The sequence below is a fragment of the Neurospora tetraspora genome (genome assembly GCF_033439725.1).
Source record: "Neurospora tetraspora strain CBS 560.94 chromosome Unknown B0H65scaffold_3, whole genome shotgun sequence".
In the NCBI taxonomy this organism is placed as follows: domain Eukaryota; kingdom Fungi; phylum Ascomycota; class Sordariomycetes; order Sordariales; family Sordariaceae; genus Neurospora; species Neurospora tetraspora.
In genome coordinates this window covers 1,809,388-1,832,204 of record NW_026944385.1, presented here as the reverse complement: position 1 = coordinate 1,832,204, position 22,817 = coordinate 1,809,388, and the positions used below count along the sequence as shown (strand labels likewise).

Sequence of the window (22,817 nt, the reverse complement as noted above, 5' to 3'; positions counted from 1 at the left end):
AAATAAATTACTATAATATCTATCATAAAAGAAAAACTTAATATCGGCCGTTAAGCCAATTAATATAATTACTATATTAAAAATACTACTTAGGAGGCTCACTACCATATCTAATATTAGAAGGCGTTTCGTACGCTACTCCAGCGTTAAAAAATAGAGGCCGCCTTTAAATAGAAATAAAACGCTATAGAATATTCTTAACGTAAAAAATAAAAATAAATAGTTTCCAACGCTTTATAAAAATTAAAATTATTATAAAGAATTAAATAATAGGCGCGGCTACAAAATTACGTCCCCGCCGATACCCTTAAAATACCCAATTTTTAAATAAATAAGTCCGATAATATTTTATTACCTATATTAATAAAATAGAAATCCTAATAATAAAGTTCTTCCTTAAGGCCAATATACCTACGTATTACCTTTTAAAATAGAATACCTTCCGTCCTAATGAATTAAAAATTAATAATATAATTTTTATAAATAATATATAGAAAATATTTAGAAGAATAGCATTTAATAAAGCGCTAAAAGAAAATATAATATTTTATAAATTATTAAAAACTTACAACCATTAATTTATTAAAATAATCATAATCTTAATAATAATTAACTTTAAAATAAATATTCTCCCGCGTAGATTCCGACGCATAAAGGTCGTTATATTAAAGAAATTTAATAAAATACTAGTTTAATAACGTATAGTAGGCATATAATACCCTATTACTTTACTTAATAATATTAATAAAATATTCGATATAATTATTATAAAACGAATTTTTAATATAGCGGAAAAGCGTAGCCTCTTCCCCAATAGCCAAATAAGTAATTATAAAAACAAATTAATCGAATTTATTATTAGGGTAATTATTAGCATTATATACAAAGTATAGAAATAGGGTGTAATAATTTCGCTCCTACTATTAAATTTAAAAAGGGCATTCAACTAGGTTAATTATAAGTAGCTCCTTTATACCTTATATAAGAAGGGATTCCCCCTCTAACTATTCTAATAAATAAATATATTAATAAATAAAAAAGTAAATTAATTTTTCTTTAACGGAGAAAAGTCTCAGAACTTCTATATCCTAACGGAAATTCTATAAAAATTACTACTTTCCTTTATCTTCTTCCTCCTCTTTATTACTATATTTTATAAAATTCTAATTAGAATTTTAAAAATTAAAATAGTAAACTTCGTAAATAATACTAATATTTTAATAATTTCATAAATACTAAAAGAGAATAATACGAAATTAATGGAAGCGTAGCTGATATATAAGAAATAAGCGGAGGAAGGGGGGATAGAATTTAAAGCGAACAAATTGGAATTTATTTACTTCATTAAAATATAAGAACTATACTAATAAATAATGATATTAAAAAACTTCCTCCTAATACCTTCTAAATCAGCACAATTCTTCAACGTAGTTTTAAATAGGAAATTATCCTATAAAGGCTACAAATAGGCAATAATAAAAAAAGCAAGTATACAAACTTTTATTCTAACTAAATTAATAGCCAAAATATAAGAATATAACCTAACCCGCGCCCAAGAAATATATACGAAGGTAATTCGAAACGCTATAATTTATAACGCTTCAATTTACCATATCCTAACGGAATTATACTAAGAACCGAAAAGATTTATTAAATAACTATTTACTACATAAACGAATTGCTTCTATATTATTATAATACGTATAAAGTTATAGTAATTTATAATTTAGAAATAGAAACCTTCGTACCCTCCTTCGACTTCTACTTTAATAAGAGGGTTAAGACTTTCGAAAAACAATTAACTAGAATAAGAATAAGGGAATTTATAAGAAGTATAATAGCTTAGATCGGATTATTAATCTAATAGCAACGGAAACGAACCGTTATATAGCTAGCGAACGGAAAAGTTAACAAGGAATAGGTAGAAAAATAGGTACCAGTTAATAATATTATTATTAAAAAAGAAGGACGTAATTAATTTATAGTTAAAAAGAAAAGAAAATAGTTAAAAACGGCTATATAAAAAAATTAAATTATTAAATAGTCAGCTAAAATCGCTATAATAGTACGGAAATAAAGTAGGAACCTTAATGTAAGTAAATTCTATACTAACTTTAATAGTAATATTCTTTATTAGTATATTTAATTTAGCAATAATAATAAACCCGCCCCCTAGTACCTCCTTAAAGTTAAAAATTCCCTCTTAATTTAAGCCCGTACCGGTAAAATTGGGCTATAATTCTTCCTATTTAAATACGGCGTACCAAACGTAATAATACTTTACTATTAATATAATATAGGCGAAGAAACCTTCGAATACCCAATATTCGATTATCTTAAAACAACGGAATTTAAATTATAGCTTAAATAACTATCTAATATAATAGAATTCTACGCCCTCTTCGATACTACAAAGGGCGTAAAATAGATTTTCGGTTAAATACTTTAGTAAGGCAAATTTAAAGAATATTAGTTAACAATCCAATTGGAAATAGAAAGGGAGGAAAAAGATTTATTATAAAATTAATAATAATAATATATATATTAATAATCTATAAATAGCGTAAACGAAGTAAGAGTAAAGCTTTCTATTTCTCTAGAATTATTATATAAAATAGCTAAAACGTTAGACCAAAATTAAATTCCTAAAATTCATTATTATTATTATCCTATTTATTATCCTTTATATTCCTCCTTCTTCTTAAATTCTTCTTCCTTCTAATAATATTAAAGCTTATCCTATTATATCGCTACTAGGGCGAATCGAGGGCGCTTTAACCGAAATAATTAGATTTAAAGTTAATACTATTAATATTTTTAAAGTTACGAGCGCAATAATTATAGCTACTAAGGTAATATAAAGGAATTTTAAAATCGTAATTCGGTTACCTAATTACTAAACTTAAAAAAAGTTAATTACTATTTGAAAACGGACCAAATTCGAAAATAGAATTATATACCGTACTTTTAAAATTAATAATATCTTTTTTCATCCCTATTAATATAAGGGCGAATTCTATATCGAAAACTGGGCGAACGGCGGAAATAAAATTCGAGTCAATAATATTACTAAATTAGGATTAAATAATAGGAACGGAGGCTATAGCGGGGGTAGTAATTAAAGTCGTGATAATAATAATAATAAAAATTATTAAACCGGCAAAGGGATTATTATAAACGGACTTCCAAACTGCGAAATTGAATTTCTAATCCCCTATTACGTTAATAATTTAATTTATAGTAATCTTCTATTCGGCAGCGAATTTAATATTTAGTAATTTAAATATAACTTCGTAGAAAAAGAGGGTATTATTTTTAAAGTTTTTAAGAATATTACATTCTATTTTATTTATACTTTTATAGCGAACGTAAATATTATTAGGTTTAATAATTAAAAAGGAATTAACGGCGGAAGCGAAAGAAAGGCGGAGATAATTAAATAATAATTTACGGACGTAATTTATATAAACGATAACGATAGGTTTTTTTTAAATTCCTTATATTTAGCCTTAGTAGAATAAATAAAAGGAACGGCCTTAATGATATATTAAAAAGTTTAGACGTAACGGAGGCAAAGTACTGCCCGCTTATTATACTTATTATTAGTAGTAAATTTCTTATACGGAATATTAGTAGTAGAAGAAGCTTCAGGAGTAGGGCGTTTATTACGACCGTATATACTTCTAATAAATTTAAAAACCTTGCCTTCAAATTTATTTTTAATAGTATCGGGAATAATATCGGTTTTGCTACTAGGGCTATTAATATCGATAAATTCAGTCATTTTAATAGTAATCGCAAAGTAATGGGAGGGTAAAAATTATAATAAAAAAGAGAAAGAAGGAAGAAAGAGGCAGTTTAGGAGGGGAGGCTACATTCTTATACTTATAAGGGAAGAGGGTAGGACCTACTTAAAATTTTATTTAAAAAAATAGGATAAAACCCAGGTTACAAATTTATAATATATTAATACTATAGAAATAGGAGTTTAAATTCACTTAAACTTCATAACAACGGCGGGTAAATTTATAAGAATATATAATAGTTTTTCGATAGGGTAATATACCAGTAAGGGCAACTACGACCGATAGTATATATAAAGATGCGTCGCCGATAGCCTCTACCGAACGGCAATAAAGATGCGGGGGGTTTTTACCTAGGAAATACGGGTTTTCCTCCCGGCTTTAACCGACGAAGGACCGCATACCTAAATGGGCGACTAGTTAAATAGATAGTTAGCGTGAATAAGATTATTATTATTATTATATATTTTTTATAGTTATAAACGTGTAGGTATATTATATTTAATTTGTATAGGGATATTGTATTAAGGCTGTTTCGGTGGGCGATGAAGGTATAAAACCGTTTATAAGGGGATTTTTAGTCGTAAAGCTATTTGGGCGATTAGTTAGTAAGGTAGATTGTTGCGGAAATAATATTTAACTATAGATGTTTTGTAAAATATATATTTAGATTTATTGTTCGAAATTTCTCTTTAATTATATTTCCCGAACGTTTTGCACCATTATTTTATACTTAGGTATTTAGGGTAGAGGGCTTTATAATTATTCTTTTAAAAGCGAGGAAATCTTTTATTACTTTAGAATCGGTGATTTTATTATTATATTTAATAATTTTAGGTTCGATATCATATTAGACAGCGAATATAGTAAAGAGGTCGTTTAAGAAGGAGGTAATAATTATAATTTTATAATTTATTATATAATAATTTTAAATATAATTAATATACCAATAAATAATGAATATAACATTAGAGTGTCTTTGGCGGCTTTTATTATAATTTAAGAAGTCGATAGCGAGTTTTTTATTAAATTTATAATTACGGTTTTAAAGTTTTCGTTTAATTTATTATTTTATTTTCAAAATTGCGTAAGCGTTATAATTTACAGTTACAGGTCCTTTAAAACGGGCCCTTATAACGTTACCGAAGTAATTTAATATTTAGGGGTTGTAGTAACTGAATTAGTAATATTAGATAATAGTTTCTTTCTTGTAGTATTTCTAATTAGTTAGCGAGTTGAATTGGTTTTGTTTTATAAAGAAGGTAGTTTTCGAAAAGGTTAGGGAGAGATTTTTGAGGACCGTTTAGTAGTAATGCGTAGAGAGGTTATAGAAAAGGGAGTTATTTAGAGCGTATAGATAGTTATTTAGGGGTTTTTAGTCTTAGTAGAGGCCTTTTTTACGTAAGAGGTAAAGAGATACGAAGTTAGCTATAAAGTTTAAGTAGAAGGCTACGTTATTAAGGCGAAGTTTTTTAGGTCTTTTTATTTTTTTTATAATAATATTTATATTATTATATCCTTTAATAGGAATATACGAGTTTTTAACTTAAAGCCTATTATTATGTGGGGTATAATGGAAATTAAAAAAGTAAGAGATTTTATTAAATATATGGAGAGAGTTCTTAGAATCGAAGATTATATTATTTTTAAGAGTGTAAATATTTAAACTTTCACTTATATAGAGAGTAGCTTTATTAATATTAAAAGTTATTTTATATACATTACCTTCGTTAGACAGTTAATTATTCTTATTATTAAAGTTAGGGAGAGGCTGGGCGTATTACTTTACTATTTTCCGTTTATAAATTTCGATTTTTCTTTTTAGTTTTAAATTATTTTTAAGGTTCTTTGCAATTTTGTTTTGAGTTTTTTTATTGGGCTTCTATTATAGATTTATTATTATAGTTAGAACGGGGAGCATATATTAATATTATTTGGTAATATATATACCTTTCTTATATACTTTATAGCGAGGGGAATAGTTTTTACTTTTCGTATTACATTTCTTTTTATATTAATTGTAAATTCTATTGAATCGAGCGTTTTTATTTTTAGTATCGTTACCCTACGAGTTGTTAAAAGTAATACCTATTTTAAACGTTCTCTTATACCCTTTAACTTTAACCGTAGTAATTGGAGGTCGTTTATATAGGCTTTTACGACGAAAGTCCCCGGATATAATACGAAAGTTAAGAGTGTTAATTATAATTTTTTTATTAAAGAATTTCGAGATTCCGGATATTTAGTTAGGGCGTACAGGTTTTAAATAGTTTAATAGATTTTTGAATTAAGTAACGGCTAATTTAATTTTTAGGATTTTATATTATATAACGTTAGTTATTATTAAGTTCTAGCCGTCGATTTATTTATTTATTCTATTAGAGTTTTTATTAAGTTCGTTCGATAATGGTTTAACGTAATCGTAATATCGTTAATATATTTCGATTATAATATATTTTTCGCGGTAATTATAAATATTACAGACTTTAGTATATTATACAACGGTAGATTCTAAGGGGGTAAAGGAGCTAATTTTATAATTTAAATATACGGTTTCTTATATCTACTTTCGAAGGTTAATATTATTAGTCTTAAAAGATTCGTAGGTCTTTTATCGGTTATTATATATAGTATTATTATATTTATATTCTTTAATAATTAGAGGGGTAAGGTCGGTTAAATAAATGATTATATTAATTAATTAATTTTCTTTAGGCCGGTCGGTAATTTCAATATTATTATTAGGGTATTTATTAATAATTATAGAAGTGGCATTAAAGGTTGCTAAGATATAGTAAATTAGGAATTTAATTTCGAAGCGTTGGAGGGATTTTCGAATTCTTTTGATACGGTGGGTAACTACAGCCTTAAAAGTATAATTAGAATAATACAATTCTTAGGGTTTAATAACAGTTAATTCGAGGCTTTATAGATAATTGGTGAGGTTTAGGCCTTTAATGTATTTTAGGAATTTATTATTCTATTTACGGAATTTTAAAGGGGTGTCGAGGTAAGGTCGGTTGGATTTAGAGGTAGATTCTTTCGATAGGGATATAGTTTCGGTTGTATATAGGGTTGTGTAGATAGATTTCGTGCTTTTAAATATATTCGTGTAGTATAGGGATTACGAAGTTAGATTGTTAATTATTAGATTGTATGGTTATGTGAATGTAGAGAATATAGGTTGATCGCTATATTGATCGAGTATATAGAGTAGAAAGACTGTATATATAGGTTGGAGGATCCCAGAGTATTAGGGAGGTCTGTAGCGCTGTTGGGGTAGCTAGGAGGCTAGTCCTCTTACAGAACCCTCGTCTTACTAGCTAGATATGGCCCACCAAATTGACAGATGGCACCGCCGGACGCCCCGATTGAAAGGAGACAACGGGGTATCGAATATTAGGGCTATATAAAAGATACGTACCTTCTCTACTTCGCCCTTTTCTAGTGGCCAAGCAGTGTCTCTTAGCGCCAAGTCGCTGGTCCAACCCCAAGTCTCTCCTCTTTAAGACTTTCACTATAACTTTACGAAAAATTACTATATTAAAAAACGGACTTCACCAGTAAATTTAGCGCGTCCAAAAGGGGCCTTTTTATAGGGGTTAGCTATATACCGAGTTGTGCTGAGATTGATGTAGCGGTTGTGAAGAAAATCGCAGGTACTTGGGTTTGGTTTGGCTTGCAAGATGTAGGCGGAAAAGGTACGTATCTTTTATATAGCCCTAATATTCGTTTCCGACAACGGCACGCGGACAAGATGCCTACAGGGCTGAGGTGGCATCGAGAAGGAATGGGTAAGGTAGGGTAAGCAGTCTCGGCAGTGTGAGGACTGGAGATTCAAGAGAGATCTTGTCGTGTTTCTATGCTCTTCTCTCGTATTGGCAGGATGTGAATGCCCCTCTGTCCATAGTTCGAAATGGTATCGTCGCGGCACGATCACGATGGAAGATTCCTCAACTCTATGTGTGGGGTGCTTGAGGCATCTGTAGGTAAGTGATATAGAATATATGCTTACCTTCAGTCATGAGCAGAGGTGAGCTCAACCCCCACTCTCATGATAGTGAATGGCTGTCTGAATTCGACCGACGGAATCCGACCGACGGAATCTCTTCACTTCTTCACGTACGGTATCGCCGGCACTTCCACACGTGAAATCCTAGGAGGTTGGAGCTAATCGCAGATTAGCATGTCTTTGGCGAGATATAAATAGCAGCTCACCGTTCTTCGGTATCCGCAATTGCCCATGTTAATTATCTTATCAATGAGCGAGCGGCCCCTTTTCTTACAAAAGGTTGTTCGTTGCTTTGCAGAGGTCAACGAACTTGACGACGGCGGACAAGTCGAACATCACACCAACATGAACATGGCTCAATGGACAGCTGCATTCACCGTGACGGTTACAGAGAGCTCCCGGTAACGCTATCACAACTCGCAGCACAACACACTTCAACCTCTGCACCATTGGCTGGACCATAGGCATGTGCTCACTGCAAGGGAAATATCGTCAATTTGCCGGTAACATGACCATCTCGTAATTGCAGACAGGCAAAGACAGGCCCCGCCATCGCCGAGGAAAACGGGATGCTGTCTCGTGGGCGGGCCATGGTGGGGTAATCACACGCTCCTCAAAACCCTTTCTCCAAACAGTGGGTGACATGGCCCGTGCTTTCCATATTGCGGTGCGGTACCTAGTGCGGCCACTAACAACAAGGGGAACCTTCATTGCGGTGCGGTGCGGTGCGGTGCGCGCGCGGCGGTAACGACGGGAACCGTACTTGTACAATTTGTGAAAGAGGAAATCGACTGACATTGCGCGGCATTTCATTCGACCCGTGTTTTCCCTCGTCAGTACACTACATACTGCAGTCCCCGTCGTCGTTCGTCGTGAGGTGACCCATTGAAACGACTCCCCAGACTCGGGCTTTGCTTTGCGACTGGCGACTGACAAGGTGTGATTCCGCGTCGAGTCATCTGATTACCTTATTGGACGACGCCTTAGCTCGGCCTTTCCTGGTCGTCGCAAATCGGTTCGGGTTCAGGGACCACGAAAAATCGTCACAACGAAAGTCGAGCACCGCACAAACACCGAGGACCAATTCCCGCCGCTCGTGTCCGCTTGTGCGTAGAAACAACGAGAGAGACAGTACTATTGCACTCACATCCGCATCCGCATCCTTGGTTGTCGAGCATCCCTTATCATGTCGACCAACCCAGCGCGCGGCCCCAGCCGTGCTGGTGGCAGCAGCGCCCAGCAACAGAATCGCAGCGCGACGCCCTACGGCCAGAACCACGCCGGCTCGGCCATCCCCCGCCCCGTCCTCGAAGCCAACCATGCCGCCACCGGGAGTGAGGTCGGCTCTGCCTCCTTCAGCGTGAGCAGACAAAAGCAGTCCAAGAGAGATGAGGTGCGTGATCCCGAACTTGTCACCGCCGCTTGCCCCCTTCCCTGCCCCGATGAGGTTGGAGATGCCGTCTAACACCGCCGTTGCCAGGCCATCCGCCGCAAGATGGAGAGCGATCTCTCCAAGAAGAAGCACCTTACCAGCCGAGCCCGTCATACCCGCAAAGCCCCTCCCGGAACCGTCCTCGCCCTCAAGCCGAGTCCCGCCCTCCAGATCAAGGCCGCGACCACCGTTTCCGAAGCCGCCCAGTTGATGGCCGCCAAGCGCGAAGACTGTGTTCTTGTCACCGACGACGATGAAAGGATTGCTGGTATCTTCACAGCCAAGGACTTGGCCTTCCGTGTCGTCGGCGGCGGGCTCAAGGCCAACACCGTCACCATTGCCGAGATCATGACCAAGAACCCGCTGTGCGCTAGGACCGACACCAGCGCCACCGACGCCCTTGATCTCATGGTGCGCAAGGGCTTCCGCCATTTGCCCGTCATGGACGAGAACCAGGACATCTCGGGCATTCTCGATATCACAAAGTGCTTCTACGACGCGATGGAGAAGCTGGAGCGCGCCTATGCCTCGTCCAGGCGGCTGTATGATGCGCTCGAGGGTGTTCAGTCGGAGCTTGGCGCCAGCCAGCCCCAGCAGATCATCCAGTACGTCGAGGCCCTGCGATCCAAAATGTCGGGCCCGACCCTGGAGTCTGTCCTGAACGGCATTCCCCCGACCACGGTCAGCGTCCGGACCTCGGTGAAGGAGGCGGCCCAGTTGATGAAGGAGAACCACACCACGGCGGTCTTGGTACAGGATCAGGGAGCAATTACGGGTATCTTCACCAGCAAGGACGTCGTCCTCCGTGTGATTGCCCCCGGCCTTGACCCTGCCACCTGCAGCGTGGTTCGCGTCATGACCCCCCATCCCGACTTTGCGCCCATGGACATGACCATCCAGGCTGCGCTGAGGAAGATGCACGATGGCCACTACCTCAACCTGCCGGTGATGAACGATACTGGCGAGATTGTCGGCATGGTTGACGTCCTCAAGCTCACTTACGCCACCCTCGAACAGATCAACACGATGGGCAGCGGTAGCGACAACGAGGGCCCTGCCTGGAACAAGTTCTGGCTTTCTCTGGATCACGAAACCGAGTCCATGGTATCAGGCGACGGCTCGCACCACCACACCCACCATGGGCCTAGATCGCTCATGTCGCCCGACATGGCCCGCAGCGAGCGCATTGTCGACAGCGTGGCGCCTGGTGACTCGGCGAGCCATGCCGGCATCGAGTCGCCGTCCCACAGCCAGCTGGGTGGTATTCAAGAGGTCAACCCTGCTGATATCCCCTTCCCCTTCAAGTTCAAGGCTCCCAGCGGCCGCGTCCACCGTCTGCAGGTGACAGCCTCCCACGGCATGGCTGAGTTTGTCGCCGCTGTCGCCGCCAAGCTTGGTGCTGAGGTGGACGCTATTGGCGGCACCCCTGAGGTCGAGAACGGCAGGCTGTCCGGTGGATTTGCGCTCAGCTATCTTGACGACGAGGGCGACTCGGTTTCCATCACCACGGACCCGGATCTCCTCGAAGCCATTCTGCTTGCGCGTCACGGCCTTCGCGAGAAGGTTGACTTGTTTGTGCACGACCCCTCGGAGCCTGCTATTTCCCACGCCCCTACGCCTGCGCCGGTGATTGAGACGATCCCCGCCACCCCTCCTGCTTCGTCGGTGGTTCGTGAGCGGAGAAAGAAGGTCGAGGAGGAATCCGAGGAGGTTAGTGAGGAGGAGGAGGAGCCCGTCCGTCGCCGTCCCACGCGCATGCGCACAATGTCTCAGCCACAACAAGAGCCGGCCCAGGTCATTGCTGGTGTCCCCAACGAGCTGCTGCTTCCGGGTGCTATTGTCACCCTGGCCGTGGTGATCGTTAGTGTGTTTACCATTACGAGATTGACCAGCCGTTAAGCTTATAAGAATTTACACTATTTTTTGGTTTCTTGGATGAGAAGTTAGGTAGAGATAAGATGAAGACGAAGCAGGGAGTCTTGTGGTTTTGATGCCAAAGATTGATGCAGTAGTTGTTGTTGTTGGGCTCGAGAGATTGTTGATAATGGGCTGCCCAATCCAATGATTATTCTTCATTCGCCTGTTAAAGGTAGATGCATGAATGAATGCAGGACGGGAGGGCCGGGAATGGGACCCTGAGAGTGAGAGAGAGGGGTTGGCCGGATTGGTATAGGTTACCGTAGAAATACTACCCGCTACAGACTACATTTTGGCATTGTGATTAAGTTTTGGTCTGCGAGAGAGCGTTCTTTTTAGATTTATCTCTTTTGTTTGGTTCCCGTCCTATTCCCGTCTTGATTCTGAGGATTCTGTCGATGCCGAATTGCCCGTTGTACAGGTCGGCCACTTGACCCCAGAATTCCCGTGGTGGGGCCGTTCCAGTGCCTGAAGGAGGCCGCGCTACAGTGGTGCAGTGATCCACGTCTGGCGGGCGCAATGCCGAAAGTGAGTCGGCGCACGGGCCACCTTCGGCCGTGTACCGTCCAGAAAAGTTGAGCGGCCGATTTACAACGTCTTCCCGACGACGATGTGTCCGACCCCAGCATTTCCACCATGATTGTTCGGAATATCGGCGCGCGGTTAGGTGAGCATTCCGGTCTCCTCTTTGAACAAGCCAAATGATGGCAAGCTGACGGTTTCACTGCAGGCCGACGGGCCCTGGCCACTCCTCTTTCGCGGGCCTCTTTCCAGGCCCAGTCGCGATTCCTCTCCCAGGACAACTTCACTGCGCCGCCGCCGCCGACGAACACCAAGAAGCAGGCTGCCGAGACAGCCTTTGCTGAGCCCACCCTCGAGGAGCAGGCCGATTTCTACGCCGAGAGCATCGAGAAGCTCACTCCCGAGTTCGCCGCTTCCCCGGCCGCCGAGGCCTGGTCCGCGACCTCCGCTACTGCCACCGAGACCGTTACGACATGGGACCCAAGCCTCGTCGACGAGGAGGCGCTTAAGCTCAAGCAGCAAATCGAGGCCATTCCGGGCAACTTCAAGCTCTTCAAGCAGACCAAGGCGCAAACCCAGAAGCTCGGCGCGGGCGTCGAGGTCCGCTACATCCCCGAGCAGTACCTCCGCAACCCCCCCTCGGACGCTTCGCTCGAGGACCTCATGGCCGCCCAGGCTCACATGGGCCACAACACCTCGCTCTGGAATCCGGCCAACGCGCGCTACATCTACGGTGTGCGCCAGGGTATTCACATCATCAGCCTCGAGACGACGGCCACGCACTTGCGCCGCGCCGCCCGCGTCGTCGAGGAGGTCGCCTACCGCGGCGGCCTGATCCTGTTCGTCGGCACCCGCCCGGGTCAGCGGCCCATCGTCGTGCGCGCCGCCGAGCTGGCCAGGGCCTGCCACCTGTTCACCAAGTGGAGGCCCGGAACCATCACCAACCGCGAGCAGCTGCTGGGAGGCGTCCCGCTGACCGTGGTGGACGAGCTCGATCGCCCGCTCTCCGGGTTCGAGGATCATTTGCATGACCGCAGACCCCTGGCGCCCGATCTGGTTGTGTGCTTGAACCCCAAAGAGAACATGACGCTGTTGTACGAGTGCAGTTTGGCCAAGGTCCCGACTATTGGTATTATTGATACCAACACCAATCCCGCGTGGGTTACTTACCAGATTCCGGCCAACGATGACAGGTAAGGACTCCTCGCCCGTGGATGCACATTGACGATTTTACTGTGTGTGGTATTGTATGTACAGTTACTGACGACTATGATTTTCAAACCAGTTTGCGAGCAACCGCCCTCATCAGCGGCGTCCTCGGCCGTGCCGGTGAGCGTGGCCAGAAGCGCAGACTCGAAGCGGCGCAGCGCGGCGAGGTCACATGGAAGACGCCCGCCGATGTGCAAGGGTACTTTGAGTTGGCTTCAGCGCGGGCGGCCGACGTCCGGAGGAGACAGGCACAGGACAACAGCGTGGAGGAGCAGAAGGAGAAGGACACGTTCCTGAGCGAGGATGCGCTCAAGGAGATGTTCGGTGGTGGTGCTCGTGTATAAGAAAGAGATATGGAAAAAGAGGAATGGAAATGTCTTAGCATGGTAGAGAAACCAGGCCAGTGCAGCATGTGAAGGGGTTGTAAAATAGCCTTTATTGTACTATATACCGAATACCTAGTCTTTGCAACGATGAGATGAGTTGGGTAGGTGAGTTTCGGTAGTTGCCGGCCAGTCGTGCATTGCATGTAGCAACCACGGGCAACCAAGCATGTCAAGTACCTTCAACTATTTAGGGTGTCTTGCAGACAGGTTTCAGAAGGTTCAAAGGTATCATAAGGCAGGACAACGTCACTGGGCGTGTTTATTCACTCTTACTTCACAAACAAAGCTTCGAGATGTTGGAGTTTCAGGGGAAAGAGCTGTGTAGATAGGTACTGTAGGAGACAATGATGACTAAGCCAGCGGACACCCTCATTTTCACGAACCAAAATGTGAGAATCGAGAGTTCCATTCACAACTCTCAGACCTCCCTCTTTTGTTCCCCGTGAGCACAAATTATCACCACGCCGAATATTTCAGAACGACGGGGATCCAACCCAAACGCTTATCAGATTCGCCGCCGCCGCCCGCACACCACCCACGCGCTACACGGGGCTGGACTCGTCGTGCTCAGAGCTGCGACGGCGCGTTTATGCAGTCACGTCAAACACTCACATGCTTGTCGGGTCCCGTTGCACTTGGTGCACAACAGCAGTGACAAGACAAGACAGCCCTCTGGTGATTGGTGATCCAACATTGGTCATCGGTACGCCTCGGAGTGTCCACCCAGTCCATACGGTCGGTGCGACTCTCGGGTCCCGTTGTTTCTCCCTCCGTATCCCGTGTCGGACCCGGGAAACAGAATCCCGAGGATTGGGGTTGTGAGGTGGGGCTGAGTGTGGGTGTCACCCCGGGCCTCCGTTTTCGGGGTCAAACATCGTCACACCCGCACCAACTGCCGGATCTCGGCCGCGGTCACGGCCCCACTTCGGCTCCTGAGCCGAGTCCCGATACAGTAAACGAACTTTTATCGAACTATCGAGTTATCGAACTATCGAGCTATCGATCAGCCATCCAATTCGGTCTTGGTTGTCACCTTTAGGGCGCGTTCGTTTCTTACCCCGCCGCGTATCTATACATACCAGGTGGCCCGATTTGGACGTCGCCGTCTTTATATATCTCGCACACTCACACTCTCGATTCATACAACGAGTGTGTTCTTTTGGCTTCAACTAGCTTTGATTAGTTGTCTCTTGTTCAAAGTGCGTATGCTATAACCTCATGCATTTTCATCTTGATGGATTGCATCTTTACGCCTAGATAACGTGGCTAACACCGTTGGCAGGGCGCATACTTTGACACTACGGGAGTTCGAGTGTTTTACGGCGTTCATATCAATTGACTTGCAACAAGACCAAGACCAAGATGCCAGCCATCCTTGAGGACCCCTCCGCCGGAACCATCTACCGCGTCTCTGGAGCGGCTCCCTATCCAGACCCTGCTCACCCTTCTTTCCCGCCCACCATTGTCCCTCGCCATGTGACTCTGCGGGATCGCCAGACGATGGCTACCGTTGTCCCCTTTGCCTCGCGCCATCAGGTACCCGATTCCCTGTTGCACTATCTCCATGATCAGTTTAACAAGGAAATCGAGGGTGGTGACACCTATCCCATGATGGATGCCATGCCCTTCGACAAGTTCGCCGACTACTGGTTCCAAAACTTTGCCGGCGTCATGCTTCTCGGCCAGATCGAGCGCGGCGAGGACATTGTCGACAACAAGAACTGGTCGACCGAGTGTCTGGGCACCTTCTACATCAAGCCCAACTACCCTGGCCGCAGCAGCCACATCTGCAATGCCGGTTTCATCGTGACGGATGCCTCCCGCAACCGCGGCGTCGGGCGTCTCATGGGTGAGACCTACTTGGACTGGGCACCCAAGCTGGGCTACACGTACTCGGTCTTCAACCTCGTGTACGAGACCAACGTGGCGTCGTGCAAGATCTGGGACGGCCTGGGCTTCAAGCGCATTGGCCGTGTCAAGGGGGCCGGCAACCTCAAGAGTTACCCGGACCGTCTGGTGGACGCCATCATCTTTGGGCGGGACTTGGGCGACGCGGCAGGTAACGAAGAACTTGTGAGTGAAGAGCGTTTCGACAAGATCAAGTTCTATCTCAAGTACGGCCGCTATCCGAACGGGGCTGACCGAGCCGAGAAAAGCAGGCTTCGTAGCGCCGCGACTCACTACAAGCTGGTCGACGGTGACGTCCTCATGCTCAAGGACAAGGAGGTCATCTCGGACCCGCGCCGCCAGTACGACATTGCGAGAGAGGTGCACAACCAGTCGCATGCGGGCATCAACAGAACCACGGCCACCATTGCGGAGCGCTACCACTGGAGTCGCATTAAGGAGACGGTCTCGGATGTAATTAGGAACTGTTCCGAATGCAAAGAACTGGGAAAGTCTTCATTGTCATCAACGTCCCAAGCTCAGCAGCACCAGCACCAGCCTTCCTTGTCTAACATCATGACCACAACGTCCAGCGGCATAAAGCGTCCGAATCTTAGCCCGCCCATTGGGGCCAGCAGCTCCAAGCGATCATCTCCCGCTCCATCTCCTGGCTTTGTCCCGGTTGGTGATACTGTCACCATAGGTGATCAGCCCAGGACGCACCCCATACCTGCCTTGCCGCCCGAGCCACCATCTCACATAGATCCCTATGCTGCCTCGTCGCATCACTATAACCAGAGTCATCCGCATTTTACTGATGCCAGCGGTCATCAGATCTCCATCTTGACATCCCCTTCCCCCGGTCCTCCCATGCAAGTAACCCCTGATACAACAACAAACCTAGCCACCGTTCAGCATAACCCCTTTACTCGTCACGCGGCGCATGAAAGTCCAATGCTACCACACCATCCTTCCCCTCCTCCACATCACCACCATCATTACCCACCTCCCTATCCTTCCCACCCGCATCATGAACCGCAACATCACTCTGTAGCAGGACCCTCTCATCATCACCAGCCTCATCATCCGCACGTCTCCTTGCCCCCCATTATCGATCCACAAATGATAAGCCAACCAGGGCCATCGTCTGCGCGAACAACCACTGCCCATCACCATTCCCTAAGCGATCACGGGCAAGTCCATAACGAGCGAGATTACACCCAGCACCATCAGCCTCAGCATCATCCAAACCCATTCCACCATCGACATCCTCTCCATCCGCCCACACAGATGCCGCATACGACGGTGTATAGCCAACAACATCAAATCCACCCATCCCAGCTCCACACTACGACAGCACACAACGCTCACCCGTCCCATGGCGCTCAGCATTACCCTCCCCCTCCCGAAACAACGAGGGCTCTTCCCATGGGCGGTCATAATCACATCATGCAGCACGATACCCGCCATCAGCAGCAGTATCAGTACCAGTACGCGCCGCACCAGCATGATCAACCTCACCAACACCAACATCATCATCTGCAGCAGCAGCAGCAGCAGCAGCAGCAGCAGCAGCAGCAGCATCAAAGCCCCCAACATCAACAACACCAGCAGCAGCACCACGCCGGTGGCGCCTCTTCTGCTTCCGAACCTGATACCGATTCGGACACGTTCCAGGCTTTGTTGACTGTGGCGGGTACCGAGGCTGTTGGTATCGGGATGGGTGTGGGTGTGGGTGTGGGTGATGGGGTGGCATCGGGATCGGGAAGCGGGAGTGGGACCAGCGGGTTGATGGACGGTGGTGGTGGCGGTGGTGGTGGTGGTGGTGGCGGGATGCAGCATATGCAGCAGCAGGAGCATCATCAACGTCGTCAGTATGAGAATGGACGTGGTCACTTTGATCAAACTCACGAGGAGCGTGGTGCTGATAGGTCGGATGGTGGGAGGGAGGATCATAGAGGGGAGCAATGGGGTGGTGGTAGTAGTGGTGGGGGAGGACAAGCGGGGGGTGATAAGGATTTGGACATGTTGGTTGAAACCAGTAGCGAGGATGATGATGAGGACGAAGGTCAGGATGAGTACCAGAAGGCCGCTGCTGCAGTAAGGTTATCACGAGGACCCACGCCAATTTGGGGGGAAAGTGGAAGAGAACAACAGTCGGGTGCCAGCGCTAGTGCCGGTGGTGATGTTGACATGGACACAACAAATCCGGGATCATGCTTTACAAGCATCAACAATAACCGAAACCGCCACGACCTAGTAGCAGCAGCAGCAGCAGGAACCACTAGTAGTTCTTCTACTACAACTACAGGGAACATCACCACCACCAATTCAGGTCTAAGCCCACGCTCAGATGTGGCGGTGAATACCTCTATCGATGGTCAACACCACCGAGAAGGCCATGATGTTAGGGAGCAAGTGAGAGTTATAAAGGACGGAGAAACCGCCGTAGCAGCAGCGGATGCAAACACTGCAGACGCGACGGAAGAGCCAGAAGGCGATGATAATGATGATATCGATATGGATCTCAACGACGATAATGAAAATGAGAACCGGGATCAGGATCAGGATCAGGATCAGGACGAGATACAAGATCAGGATCAAGATCAGGATCAGGACCACCACCTAAACCCATCATCTCCAAGCCTCAATCCAGCTGAAGAAGATGGCATGGATATGACTACAGAAGACATGTCGGAAAACGGTCTCGATCACCATGGTCACGGTCTCGATCACGGCCAGGACAACAGCCACGATCATCAGGAACACGATCATCAGGAACGTGGTGGTGGCCAGGATAGGAATAGGAATACTAGGGGAGGATGGGAAAGTAGTACCACCATCAGTAGTCATCCTTCTGCTGATGACGCAGTCGCAGTCTCTGCAGCTGCTGGTCCCGGTGCTGCCATCGCTGCCGTCGATCCAGATGCAATGGACACCACAACCACAGAAACAGAAACTGGAATAACCCCAACCCCCGGGACAGCAACAGAAACAACAGGAACAGGAACACCACCTACTCCACCGGCGGCAGCGGCAGCACCGAATCCCGAACCAGTAACTGGAGAGGAGAAGGAAAGTAGTAGTGGAAGTGCAGGTAATGGTTCTGCGGGGGAGGCGACGGCGACCGCGACAGCAACAGGGACTGGAGGTGCTGGAGGTGGAGGTGGAGGTGGTGGGAGTGGGAGTGGGAGTGGGAGTGCGAATGGAAGTGGTAGTGTAAATGGAAGTGGAAGTGGAAGTGGCAAGATGGATGTAAGCCACTTGCTTTCTGGTGACGATGATGCCGACGGCAAGGAGGAAAGATAAAAAATAGTTGGAGGACTTGCCGACGCTTTTAGTATACAGGAACTTTGCGTCAATAGAATACACATAGAAGAGTTTTTTTTTTCTTTTGAATACCTTTGTCAGTAATTTTCCGGCGTTGATCAAGCAAGACCATACGAAAAACAGCCGGACAGAAACATGCACCAGCCTAGGACCAGTACCGGGCGTTGAGTTCCCAGGCCTTAGGCTCATAATGTGTCACCGAAATCACCTCAACTGCTGCCAGCGTCCAGAACAACTTGACAGAATCATTCGTACAGGTACATTCCCACACTATGCCATCTATATTACGTTTGTTATCATCTTTAACTTAACATAACTCCTGTCCCCATTTACCGCCTAGGCATGCCACGGCCCCTACCCCTCAAAGCCCTCTGGGCCGCACCAGGCGGCAATTTCTGACCAGGAGCCTGTGGCGCCTGGCTCTCCTCGTTCCTGATGGTCTCATCCACACCGAGAATCAAGCAAGCCGCCTCCGTGGCCGCCTGGAGGGCGTTGATCTTGACGAGCGCGGGCTCCCAGACGAAGCGCTCCATCATGTCGCAGACGCCCTCGTTCGTGAAGTCGACACCAGCCCACGTGTTGCCCTTGCGGTGCTCGACGCGGAGCTTGTTGAGGATGTCGGTGGCATCGAAGCCGGCGTTGTCGCAGAGCTGACGGGGGATGATCTCGAGGGCCTTGGCGAAGGACTTGATGATGGCCTGCTGCTTGTGGGCGACGTCGCGGTCGGCGAAGCGGTGCAGGTAGGCCGAAATCTCCATCTCGACGGCGCCGCCACCGCCGACAATGGTCTTGTTGCGGATGGCGCGCTTGACGATCATGATGGCGTCGTGCAGGGAGCGCTCGACCTCGGCGATGAACTGCTCGGCGCCGCCGCGCAGGACGAGCGTGCACGTCTTGGCCGACGGGCAGTCCTCGAAGAAGTTGAAGCGCTCGCCGCCGATCTGGCGCTCCTCAAAGGTGCCGCAGGTGCCGAGGTGCTCGGGCAGGATGTCGGAGCAGGTGCTCTGGACGGTGGCGCCGGTGGCCTGGACGACGCGCTCCATATCCTCCGAGGTGACACGGCCAGCGCAGAAGATGTCGCGATCGGCAAAGTACTGGGTGGCCAGATCGCCAATGGGCAGCTTGGACAGCACCACCTTGGCGCCTGTCGCGTGGATGGCCTCGAGCTTCTTGTAGATGATCTGCCACTCGGCGTCGACGATGGCCTGGTACTCGGAAACCTGCTCGACGCGCACCTCGGCGTTGTCCTTCTCGGCCTTGAGCTCGAGCTCGACGTTGAGGCAGCAAATCTTGGGGTTCTTGAACGACTTGGGCTGTTGCTCGAAACCGGCGTACGAGAAGGTCTTCTTGAAGGCGACACCGTTGACGAAGAGCGAGTCGGTCAGGGAGCCGCCGGGGATCTTCTTCATGCCTATTAACTTTTCGTTGAGGTCTTCTTGGTCGAGGGAGAGGACGGCGTCGACAACCACTGCGCACAGGCGGGGTCTGTTAGTACTAGCACGAGGGTGGCCTGTTTGCGACATTGATTCGCTTACTCTCTGTGAAGAACTCGGTGTTTCTCTTGATGAGCTTGCTGGTCATGGCGGTGGCGGCCAGCTTGCTCAGGGTCTCGCGGCGGTTGGACTCGTTGGTGCTGATGGCAATCTCCTTGATCTTGTTGACAGCCATGGTGGAGGCCCTCCTCAGGCCCTTGATGATGATCTGTGAGCTGACACCCTGTTCGACATGTTCCTTGATCTCCTTGAGGATCTCGCCGGCGAGCACGACGACCGAGGTGGTGCCGTCGCCGACTTCGGCATCTTGTGATCGGGCAATGTCGACGAGGATTCGCGCGGCAGGGTGGACAATGTCGAGGAGCTTCATGACGGTGGCGCCATCGTTTGTGATTGTCTGCCTGCCGTTGGCATCCACCATTAATAGGTCACCGCCATAGGGTCCGAGTGTCGACTTGATGGTGGCCTGGACGGCGAGACAGGCGTTGATGTTGGAGATGATCTGGGGCTTGCCCTGCGAGGTATCGGTGCCTACGGCGATGGTGTCAGTTTTGTCAGTGGAAAAAGGGGCAAGGGGACAGGACGGAGGAGGAGGGGATCATGGAGGGGCTGACTGACCCTCTTTCAGGACAATGATGGTCGGTGTTTGGCCTCCGAAAGACATGATGGAGAGGAATTAAAGCTCGGAATAGTAGAGACCAAGCAACGGCGGAGCTTCAGGAACAAGGGCGCAAAGCGGGAGAGATGGGTGGTGGGTGGATGGGAGACTTCAAGTTTGATGTTGTGAGGCTCGTGCAATCGGGTCGGGCGTGGGTCTTGGCGCAGAGCTCCAGAAAAATATCGACGGGATGGGACTGAGGTAAGGAGGTGTGGTCTCACTGGTCTGGCCTTGCTGGCTGCTGCTGTGCTGTACAGAGGGACTTGTCCTTCCACAGGCGGGGCAACAGCAAGCGGGCACAGTGGCAGCCAGCAGTACTTGGGGGCTTCTTTCTTCAACCCCCTAGTACCAGCAGGCACAGGCGGCTCCATGGGTCCCATTGACTGCATGGACCCCCAGGGCCGGTCCAAGCTCCCATTTAAAGTGGAAGCAATCCCACTTCCTGTTCCCTTCAGTTCCATTCAGTTTGTCCTCCTCCTATCCTGCTCCAAAACCTCTGACTGTCAGAGGCCAGGGGATCCACTGGGCGTGCACGTGCTCAATTAGGCTAGGATATGCGGGATTTATTTAGATGCCAGAGCTTCGAGTCTACAGAACTAATCTTACATAGATATACACAATTAAGCCACGTTGAACCCCATATTAATTATTACCTATAATATTATAATTAAAAGTTTTATTAATTCAACTGTTAAAGCCATTGCTAATAACGACAATCGACTAAACGATTACTAATAATATTTACGACTAAAATTAATAGCGTTACTTTTAATAGCCCTAAGGATTGGCCGGCTTAGCAAGATGCTTTTATTTCTATAGCCTAGGACCTTAGTTTTTAGAAGTATATCGATCCCAATAATCATATGCCCTAGCCAATTGAGCTTATAGAGTTTAATATCGCTAGCTACTAAGGGGAGGTTCTCGCTGGAGAAATTAAGGAAGTTAAAAAGGATAGGGAGGCTACCCTATTTATTATTACTAAGCTTTACGGCTTTTATTATAAGCGCGATTACTATAACTATATAATTGAGAAATTGGACTAGCGTATAAAGGTTAAGACCTTTTTTAACTTAGGTATTAAGAAGACTATGCTAAATCGTTAGATATTTAAAATTATTAGAAATAATTATTATAAAATTAATTTTACTAAATGTATTAATTTATATGAATAGTACGATAATTTTAGTAAGTCTACTGCTTTTAACGATTATAAGGTAAAAAGGTTCGCCCGGGTTAGATTTATTAATATTTTTAAGCCTCTTAGTAAAGTTAATTGTAATTAATATAGTTAGACCTTTTATTAGGAGGCGGCTATAGCCTTCTATATTATTAGAGAAATTGTTAGAGTAAATGAACTAAATTTATAATTCCTAGAATTCCATATAGTTATAAAGTCGAATCCTCATATTATTTCGGTAAATAATAACTAATTTTAATATAATAAGAAGATTGAAAGAAATTCCAATTTTAGAATCTTTTTCCGTATTATAACTAAGGATTTTCGTAAAGCAGTAATAGCGAATATTATTTAGGGAAAGGGTTATACCCTTTTATTTAAAGGTATTACGTTCGTAATTATATTAAGTAGTAAATCCGTTAAAGAGGATATTCCTAGCAACGAATAAAACTTTAACTTAGAAGTAAAAGGACGGGGAGAAGCTATAAGAAAAAATAGTAAATTTAGGAAGAATATTAATAAAAATAAGCGTACTTCCTCTTCGTCCTTACTAACGAATAAACAATTGACGATCCCTATATAAATTTGTAAGTAGCCGGGCTATAATTTAAATAAATATTACTATATTAATTTATAATTAATTTATAAAGGTTAGATTGAAAGTCTTATTATTAAGAAGTGTATGTTTATTAATTTAAAGAAGGATAAAATATTTGAAAAGGCTATTAACCGTTTACTAATATAGTGGGACAACGAAAATTAAAATAATTAATTCTATAGACGTCAGGTAAGTAAGAATAATTTCTTAATATTTATAGCAAAATACAATATTATATATTTACCTAAAGATTCTATAATCTTCGATTTAAATATAATAATATATATCTTTAATAAGGTTAATTAATTTAAAAACTTTATTCTATTAAATACTAGTAATTACATATAGGTTGGAGATAAGCGGATTCTTATCGAGGGGTATAGTATTATTATA

At 45.0% G+C, this 22,817-nt stretch overlaps 4 protein-coding genes across 4 annotated transcripts; 3 read left to right on the top strand and 1 right to left on the bottom strand.

Moving 5' to 3' along the window:
- Positions 1 to 9,001: 9,001 nt before the first annotated feature.
- On the top strand, positions 9,002 to 13,239 carry B0H65DRAFT_422658 (uncharacterized protein; the record flags this gene model as incomplete). The annotated part of the gene is made up of 5 exons (XM_062824412.1): positions 9,002 to 9,208; positions 9,296 to 11,141; positions 11,745 to 11,831; positions 11,895 to 12,879; positions 12,972 to 13,239. The coding sequence occupies 5 exons, from the start codon at positions 9,002 to 9,004 to the stop codon at positions 13,237 to 13,239; spliced, it is 3,393 nt and encodes a 1,130-aa protein (XP_062682880.1).
- A 1,404-nt stretch (positions 13,240 to 14,643) lies between these two features.
- B0H65DRAFT_507804 (uncharacterized protein) lies at positions 14,644 to 16,294 on the top strand (the record flags this gene model as incomplete). Its single annotated transcript, XM_062828170.1, has 3 exons — positions 14,644 to 16,044; positions 16,073 to 16,218; positions 16,246 to 16,294. 3 exons carry the CDS (start codon positions 14,644 to 14,646, stop codon positions 16,292 to 16,294), a joined length of 1,596 nt encoding a protein of 531 aa, XP_062682879.1.
- A 164-nt stretch (positions 16,295 to 16,458) lies between these two features.
- Positions 16,459 to 18,477, top strand: B0H65DRAFT_547603 (uncharacterized protein; the record flags this gene model as incomplete). Its single annotated transcript, XM_062829528.1, has 1 exon — positions 16,459 to 18,477. The coding sequence occupies one exon, from the start codon at positions 16,459 to 16,461 to the stop codon at positions 18,475 to 18,477; it is 2,019 nt and encodes a 672-aa protein (XP_062682878.1).
- On the bottom strand, positions 18,349 to 21,115 carry B0H65DRAFT_522089 (chaperonin Cpn60/TCP-1 family). Its single transcript, XM_062828768.1, has 3 exons — positions 20,610 to 21,115; positions 20,034 to 20,522; positions 18,349 to 19,966 (listed from the first exon to the last, which is right to left on the bottom strand). The coding sequence occupies exons 1-3, from the start codon at positions 20,653 to 20,655 to the stop codon at positions 18,828 to 18,830; spliced, it is 1,674 nt and encodes a 557-aa protein (XP_062682877.1). The 5' UTR covers positions 20,656 to 21,115; the 3' UTR covers positions 18,349 to 18,827.
- Between the last annotated feature and the right edge of the window lie 1,702 nt (positions 21,116 to 22,817).

Coding starts and splice junctions, on each gene's coding strand:
- B0H65DRAFT_522089 (XM_062828768.1), bottom strand. CDS start 20,655: ATGTCTTTCGGAGGCCAAACACCGACCATCATTGTCCTGAAAGAGG. Junction 20,523..20,609: donor CATCATTGTCCTGAAAGAGG/GTCAGTCAGCCC, acceptor CCATCGCCGTAG/GCACCGATACCTCGCAGGGC. Junction 19,967..20,033: donor CACCGAGTTCTTCACAGAGA/GTAAGCGAATCA, acceptor GCCTGTGCGCAG/TGGTTGTCGACGCCGTCCTC.